General features: G+C 34.4%; 1 protein-coding gene across 1 annotated transcript; it reads right to left on the reverse strand.

Moving 5' to 3' along the window:
* Window positions 1–2,579: 2,579 nt before the first annotated feature.
* On the reverse strand, window positions 2,580–5,944 carry LOC21384830 (histone deacetylase 8). The gene is made up of 3 exons (XM_010094254.2): window positions 5,568–5,944; window positions 4,545–5,125; window positions 2,580–3,074 (listed from the first exon to the last, which is right to left on the reverse strand). The coding sequence occupies exons 1-3, from the start codon at window positions 5,836–5,838 to the stop codon at window positions 2,772–2,774; spliced, it is 1,155 nt and encodes a 384-aa protein (XP_010092556.1). The 5' UTR covers window positions 5,839–5,944; the 3' UTR covers window positions 2,580–2,771.
* Between the last annotated feature and the right edge of the window lie 3,211 nt (window positions 5,945–9,155).

Here is a 9,155-nt window from a genome sequence, read left to right on the forward strand (position 1 = left end):
ACCGGTAAGGTATATTTTATACATTACTTTAGAATTCTATAGATAATATCATTAAGGATAAAAATCAAGAAAAAGAAGAAAAATAGAAAAGTAATTAGTGCTATGAAAATTCATGCATTTCATACTATCTTCATTAACACCCAAAATTCCAATGCATCAAAAACATGCATCAAGGTGTCATGCACTCTGGTCCATATTTTGTACTCATATTGACCCATCAATGAATGTTTAACATTATCAAATTCTCCTAAAAACTAAACTATCGCATCACTCTTGTTAAATTATCAATTAAAATACTTTTAACTTGTAAAGAAATTGAAATAAAGCTAGGGTTATATTCTAATAAGCCTTGGAAAAGCCAACTTGCTTTTATAATTTGTTCTGGATTATTGTGATTTTACCTAATATTTTCTACACAGATGATGATGACAAGGAATTCACGTACGATGATAAGGATTTGCAACGAATAAGAATACATTTAGCAATTGCCACTAGGAGGTCAATCTCATATTAAGATTCTTTCCCCAACTTGCATGAGTTATGTACAACTGGCACCACTAATAAAAGGAAAAAAAAAGGCATATTTAAGTGATAAAAATTTGCTATCCAATGCTTCAATTGGCAGGCCAGTAACATAACAAAACCTCGCAAACAGTTACATCTAACATCAATTGCTTATAATCATGTTGTAGAGGATATTTTGCTTTTTTCAACTCATTCAACATGAAAAGTGGGACATAAAACAAAGGCAAAGTCAATTGTTAGTTAAAAGGTATTCATTTGGGAAGACATGCCTTAGAAGATAAAAGCCTTTTTTTTTTTTTTTTTTTTCATCCTCTCCCTAAAATGGACTTAGAAGATGACGCTTAAAGAATTCATGTCAATCTTGCTTATGGTTTAGGATTAATTTTATAAAAGTCCTCTTGAACTTTGTACTCTAATTCAGCATGCAGTTCATTTTGTCTCCTTAAATATGTGAAGTGATCCAAAACACCGCTTGAACTAATATTATTTTATAAATGAAAAAGATATTTTGAATTGAGATACATAATTTAAGGGTGAAGTGAATCTTTTTTAAATTTGAGAGAATGTACAAAGAGAGAATTTATGAAATTAATCCTCATCTTTTATGTGCTCCTAGTATTGTCCATACCTTAATCGACATTAGTAGAAAGGATGGATTGTAAAAAAGTTGTGCCTGCTCAAGGAGCAGGGGCGATCGGAGGAGCGGCACGGTGGTTGTTGGCGGGTTGAAGGGGGGCGAACGGGTTGCCGGCGAAGGCATCCTCATCATCCGATGGGAGTCCATCAGGAGGAGTAGGGGCCGGATTGGCGGGATTGGCCGGGGGAACGAGGTGAATTTGGATGGCTGTGAGGGCTTGGGTGACGGCTTCCATATGTTGAGTAAGGGCAGCAAGAGCATCGCCATAGTCGGGCATCGACTCGTCGACGGGGTGGCATTACGGCAGATGAGTGCTGGCTATGATACCAAATTGATGCAGCGTAACGTGCAGACGAAAGAAAATAAAAGAAGAAGACACCAAAAGTTCACGTTCATCGCAAGATACCGGGAACGCCAATGACTTCTCAACTTGACTTCGTTGATTCTCAGGAAGGAATACCGACACAAGGACTTGGGAGAGGAAACTCTCTGTTGATATTTTATTCATGCAAAAACTAACGAAAAGTACAACCATAATGGAGATATATAGTTCCCTAGAAAGCAGTTAAATTTTGAAAATATTCCTAAGAAATAGGAAAGAAAAAAAAGGAAACAAATCTAAAACTTAAAAACTGAATGCGGGAATAGCAAACAAAATCCAAAAAAAAGATGTTCAAATTATAAACTAGTTATTCGGTTAAAACCGAATCTTCTGCGCCATCAGTCTCTAAGCAGCACTAAAAAATAAATAAATAAATAAATAAATAAATAAATAAATAAATAAATAAAAAATAAGGTAAATCAGGAGACATAGATAGGTATGTTTAAAAAAAGAACTCTACTTAGATCAAACCCAGATATTACAAAACGCTAAACTACTCAGAAGATAATCCCTCTAATAGGAGGAACAATTACGCAAAAGAATCTAACAGCAGTTACTGGTCAAAGATTCTCCAAGCTGTCTAAAGTTGAGTAAGCAATGATCCCGAAATTGGTATTTTCAATAAAAAAACTTTAGTAACTATTAACTGGATCAGTTATTTGGAGAGCAACTCAAGAACATAAGCATTTCGATAATACTTTGGATCAAATGTTAACAGAGGTAGGTATTAAGGATCGAGTCCACATCGTCTAAATATGAACATAATCATATGCATTAAAGAATATTGGGCTAACCCACCTAACAGGTTGACCTTTTAAAATGAAAGCTTAATTCCTTATAGAGTCCAGTTCTTCTCCCTCAATTCTCCTCTCATTTCTCCTTAAGGCCTCATTCATTTCACCAATTCAAGTTTTCAGTTTTAAGTTTCTACAATTAAAAACTCTAAAAAAATATCACATCTAACTTTCTCTGAAAAAAAATATCGCATCTCAGCTCGAATTAAAAACCCGACTCTGCGAAGCGGATGAGGCCTAAGTAACTGGAAATGATTTCTACATTGACCGCAAAGTGGTCTCTTTGTAAGATTCTAGGTTTACCTGTAGAAATCCGTGGAAGCATAAGCTCAGGACAAGTTTTTTGATAGATTTTTTTTTTAATCTTTTTTTATCATAATGAGAGAAAAAAAAGGTAAAAACACAATGAGATTTAAAGGAAATGAACTCAAAATTAGGCGCCTTTCATGAATGGTACATTGTCTTTCTGGTATTTCTTTATGGTTTCAATGACTTCAACAGAAAAGGACTCATCCTCTGGGTAACACGCAATGGGATCGGATAATAAGGGAAGCAGTAAGTCGAGCACACCTTCAAGCGTTGCATGAAGACAATAGGCTGAGTACGTGACATGATACCCTCCTTCTTGGACAATTAGAAGCCGCCCGCCAGAACACCTATTGGCAAGGCTACTGACCATCTTCCCTATCTCTCGGTAGCCCTCCATTGTCAAGCATTGCCTTCCATTAGGATCAAACTGAAAGATAAATGTTTCAGTCTAAGCAATTAAAAGTTCTTTTTCATACTGCCGGAAAAACATAAAACAAATAACAAATAACACATACAACTTGAAAATTTCTGAGCTCGTTTAGTTTGCTGATTCGAGTTGAGATGTGACTTTATGTGAGAGTTTTTTACTGTAGCAAAAAAGTTAGATGTAACTGTTTCTGAGAGTTTCTTACTGTAACAAAACTCGAATCGGTGAAATGAACGAGGCTCTAGTTATCCCTTCTCAAGTACAAGCCACATGAAATGTAAAGAGAAATTTGATTTACAAGGTAACAAGAGCGATGTTAGACGGATAGACATGCCTCAGAAAATGAAGGTGAACATTTTTTTTTTCTCTCCCCAATACAGACACTGACGACAATAAGCATTATAGCGATCACATCACAACTGTGAATTCATGTTCAACTTGAAGGCCATATATCCGTCAATTCACAATGTGTTAATTCGAGCATCCGTCAAACAAATGCATAGTAGACAGTATTCAAACCGAGTAAAATCTACTAAAATTTCACTGGAAACATGTTCAATTAAGAATTCTACTAGCATCCCCTCAGAAGAAAGGAAAGAAAAAAAAAAAAAAAAAAAAAAAAAAGAATTCTGCTAGCGCAATTATTGTAGGTATTATCCGTTTTCAAAAGTAAGGAAGTGTATGATGCAGAATGGCTTTTAGACTTCACCTTTTGACTTCAGTGCTTATACTTTACATCTTAGAACTATAAATCCTAGTGAGTACCACACGTCTAGAAATACAAAGTTCCCTTGGTTATGTGTTGGTAAACAGATTCAGATCAACTTACTTACAGCCTTGAGCCAATAAATCTTTTTTGCCAAAAGGGAAAGAAAAAGGTTTTTCATTTTAAAATTTCAATGTATAGAGGCAAATATCTTTTTCTTTCCATCAAAACTGCATTTCTTTAATGTAGTCATATAACACAATTGGTCAAAATACTAATATAAATTTCCCTTCGAAAAGAGTCGATTCAGTAGCAAAACAGCATAGGCTACGAAGCAAAAGTTTTGATCTGCTCTTTTTCTGTAAACTGAAACCTCCTACATTTAGTATAAATTTCTTTTGCAAACAGAAACCTCCTTATGGATAAACCTATGCATTCAACAATAAATAAATAAAGATAAACCTACACAGTTCTTTTCCTATCATAGGATCAACCTACTCAATTATGTCTAATCAATCTGAACTAGTCGTAGCCACCAATTAGCGTACTCAGAGTAACATTTAAACAGGAATACCAACACTCTATGGCTTATCAAGTTCCTTAATGCCCAAGTCTTTTCACAATCAACTAACAAATTTTAGCCTCAAAGGTTGCTATATCATTCGAGCTTTCATAAGAGAAACTCATACGAATAACCATTTCGCAATATATATACACAATAAAGCCATTCATTTTAAAGAGAATTAAGCAAGAAGATCACTTACAGCGCTAGAATCTTGACCAATAACCAGAACCAACATATCAGGTTCAAACCTCTCGATAGCCGGGACAACCAACTCAGTCATGGCATATCCATAGGCCTTATCGCCTGACCCATTTGGCAGAGGTATATTTAAATTATAGCCGAACCCCTCCCCTTCTCCAAGCTCATCGATTGATCCATTCTGTGGGTGAGATGGACCCCACGAACCATGATTCATATGAAGGGAGATTGTGAGAACTTTATCCGACTGATAGAACCCCTCTGCGGTTCCATTGCCATAATGAACATCAATGTCAATCACCGCAACTTTCGCACAACCCGAATTTAAAGCCAAATGAACAGCAAGGCCCGCATTATTGAGGAAGCAGTATCCATCAGCTTGAGTTGGCTGAGCATGATGACCCGGAGGCCTGACTAGTGCATAGGCAATTTCGGCATGTCCATCTAGCACATACTTCATCGCTGATAAAGCGGTACCGGCCGCGAGAAGAGCAGCATCCCATGAGCCAGGGTTCAAGAAAGTCCCAGAACAAAGCGCCTTACCCCCTTGTCTATCAGCTTCAACTAGTTCATTTATGTATTCTGGGACATTCAACATATTCGCACACTGAAATCAGCCTTTGATTTAAGGAAAACCCAATTATTACTCTGCAAAAGAAACCACTTAACAACCAAAAAGTTTTGACTTGAATATTCACTATAAGCTTCAACAAGTTTATTTGTGCTCAAGGAACAAATGGAAAGCCCAATATAATACCTTCCGCAAAATTAAACAACTTAACAACCAAATAACTTGACTAACTAGACCCATTAAGTTCAAACTGAAGAAATTGCATTTTCAACTTAAAATTAGTATCATGAATCGCAACATTTAACATATTTGAAAACGTAAATCAACCTCTGATCTAAGACAAACCCATTAACCAATTCTTAAAATTAACTCATTTGAGGCCCAGGAATTTGACTAAATAGACTCATCTCAGTTCAAACCGAAGAAATTGACTTTTCAATTGAAGTAGGTCACCTGGGCAGTGGAAAGAGAGCAGTTCAGAAAGAAGAGCAGATCTTCCAGAGTGCCAAGTGATGAAAGGAGATATGGGTCCTTTTTTGAGGATGGAGACCATGTTCCTGACTCTGTCTGAGTTCTCTGGATGTTTCTCCAACACGTCCAAGAAACCAGGGTCCTCTCCGGTGTCGAAGACGCCATTGCCGGTGTCATGAGCAAGCATGCCTTCGTGCCAGAACACGTGAATTTTTCCCGGTGGCGGTGGGGGAGTAGAAGCTGAAGCCGCCATTGACGCTGCAGAGAGCTTCTTTTTTCCGGTCCAAGTTGGCTCTTGCCGGGAAAGGAAACTCGAAGGACGTTCATAAAGTTGGTTTTGGTTTGAGAAATTTAGGTGAAATGCCACCCAAATGGACATAGTTATGATTTATGCCACGCTTACTTTATGGTTGGTACTAACGTGATAGCACGATTTGAAACGACAAGAAGTTAAAGATTTTAGGCGTTGTTTTATTTTTGTGTCAATCTCGTATTGACGAGTATAATAATGGCATGTTTATCCGCGTGGAATTTGAATGGACATGGATTAGACTGGATAAGATTTAGACCCCGTTCACTTGTTAATTTGAGTTTAACTATAGTAAAAAACTCTTAGAAACAGTCACATCTAACTTTTTTACTACAGTGAAAAACTCTCACATAAAAGTATAATAATGGCATGTTTATCCGCGTGGAATTTGAATGGACATGGATTAGTCTGGATAAGATTTAGACCCCGTTCACTTCGTTAATTTGAGTTTAACTATAGTAAAAAACTCTCAGAAACAGTCACATCTAACTTTTTTACTACAGTGAAAAACTCTCACATAACATCACATCTTAACTCGAATTAAAAATTCGAATCAGCGAACTAAACGGGCCCTTAGAGTGTGAAGAATTTAGAGTGAGAAATAGGAATTAAAATAAATTGTTTTCTTACTGATATAATTCAAAATAAGAGTCAATCTAAATTCAATTCTGCATTTCTTATAACAAAACCAGAATATATACTTAATATAAAAATACTAATATATTCTTTAAATAAATTTCATATTTTTTTAAAAGTAAATTGTGTACTTATTATAGTAAAATAACTCATAATTAAAATATTTATTATAACCATAGTGTAATAAATAATAAATATAAATCACAAATTATTCAAATTGTTAAAATTTGAATAAAATAAATAATAAAAAAAATAAGCGTTAAAATTTAAAATATATTGTTAATTTTAATGAACAAAATAAAGTACATTGTTATTGTGTTAAAGTTAACAATAATAAGGCTAATGTTATAATATTAGGTAAATAAAATTATAAACATAAGTTGTAATTATTATTTTTTAAAATTTTTAATTTTAAATGTATAACAAATCAAGGGTAAGATAACAATTTAATATTAATATTAAAATGGAGGAGGGAGTATGAGATTGTTAATCTCATTCTTCAATCCTAAATTTGAGCGAGTCTACTAATCATATTTTCATTTCAAGATAAAAAAAGCAAGTAAACATTAAATTTATCTATATTCTCTAATCCTGATAAGTAAACATGCTATTCAGTAGGTTTGGAGACAAAATGTTAGTCCCTTAAACAAAAAAACTCGCAGAAAAAATAACAAAATAAAGAGGAAAAAGAACAATCTTCGACACAAACGCCACAACAGCCATTTCGGGGCACCCTCCATCGTTGACCACAAAGCGTCACCTTCCTTGATGACATCGCCCCGTCAAACAAGATTAGAAACAACCCATCTCCTTGACCCCACAGTCGTTCTTTTGAATCTTGCTGAGATTGCCGCTAAGTGCCACCACAAATCTGCGACCAACCAATTTTGCGTCCCTTTGTCTGCTATGAGTCATCATTCCAAGCCACTGCAATTGCTTCAGAGGGTTCCAACAATGATGAAAACGTCTCCTGATCCAACCATTGCTGAACCTGCAAAAACATCGACATCTCCTTCCTTTTTAAGGCCGACAACCTCTGCGAAGAACATCCCGACGTAATATTCTTTGCACCTCAATAATTTCCACCAAAGCTCTTTGATTGGCAAGATAGGACGGGTGACAATGTCCAGGGTTCAAGCTACCAGAGCGCGAGATGGAGCGCAGTGGGGATGATTCTTCGAAGGTGCTGGAGAAGGAAAGAAGAATAGACCTAAGGCCCGTTTAGTTCGTTAATTCGAGTTGAGATGTGACTTTACGTGAACTTTTTTACTGTAATAAAAAAATTAGATGTGACTATTTTTGAGAGTCTTTCACTGTAACAAAACTCGAACTCTAAATTCAAATCAGTAAAATGAACGGGCCTCTCATTTTTCAAACTTTTTTGAGAGGAATGTTGTAATTATGGTGCAGTAGGTTTTAGTTTTGTTTGGTTACCCTTCCCCTTTTTTTACTGTCTGATTTCGTTCTAATGGTGCTTATTTTACTCTAGAACTGCCCAATTTGGTTTTTGTAAAAAAAAAAACTTTGTAAATTGTAAGCAAAGTATTTACAACCACAAGTTTTAGACAAAAAAAGGGGTTTAATCCAAAGCTATATAGTTATAAATAAATTGACTACTTTTTTGGTCAGACATACATAATAACAAACTCTCAGATGTAGACTTGAAATATTCAACAAACCTTAGACCATGTTTACTCTTAAGTAACAATATCTTTTGTATCATAATGAAAAACTAATAAGCAAAAACACAATGAGAAGGTTTTAAATAAATCAAATCTATTTTAAATCCTCTATTGTTGAAATCTATAATGGCTTAAAAGATATATATTTTTTAAATATAAACACTTATTTCCTTTCTTAATTTAGGTATAATATTGAGTTCTAAGTACACCTCTATGTACAAGATCCTATCTTTTTCTTCCCGTACAATCAACAAGAGACTTCCGACTAAGATTTTACTTTGTTTGTCTTAAAGAGACATCTTCTCTAATCTAGGATACTGATCCCTCATACACTGCTTACTCAACCTCTCATCTACCATACCATAATTTCTTAAAATGTACATAAATACGTAATAAGCAAATATTATAATCTCTTATAAATCAAATAATATAACCTTAAGAGCTATTAAATGATAGATTTCAAACTTAATAAACCAATTAAAAATAACCCGTATCCCTTATTATAATAGACCTGTTGAAAACGCATGATAACTTTCTACATGAATTTGCAAAATTCATAACTAAATCTAGAAAATTCGGTTTGACTGATTTAAAAACCAAGTTAAATCTTAAGATGTCTGCTTCAATGCAAAACTACCAACTCAGAAAAAATCATTCATAACATGATCTAGAAACAAAATCTTACGAACTGCTTAGAAAAAACTCATACTTGGACATTTCAACAGACACATTACATGAAAATTTTTATATTTAAAACTAACTCTTAAACACATGAATTATCATCCAAAAGTTTTATCTTATAAAATTCAACAAGATTTTCATGTTATAATCATCAATTTTGTATACAAGCAATAAATTTTGAACAAAATACTAAGAAACTCTTCTTTAAATTTTTAACTTCTAACATACACATATAATGATCCATAACATAGCTCCAAATTT

This window comes from Morus notabilis, unplaced genomic scaffold, assembly GCF_000414095.1.
Source record: "Morus notabilis unplaced genomic scaffold, ASM41409v2 Scaffold1587, whole genome shotgun sequence".
In the NCBI taxonomy this organism is placed as follows: Eukaryota; Viridiplantae; Streptophyta; class Magnoliopsida; order Rosales; family Moraceae; genus Morus; species Morus notabilis.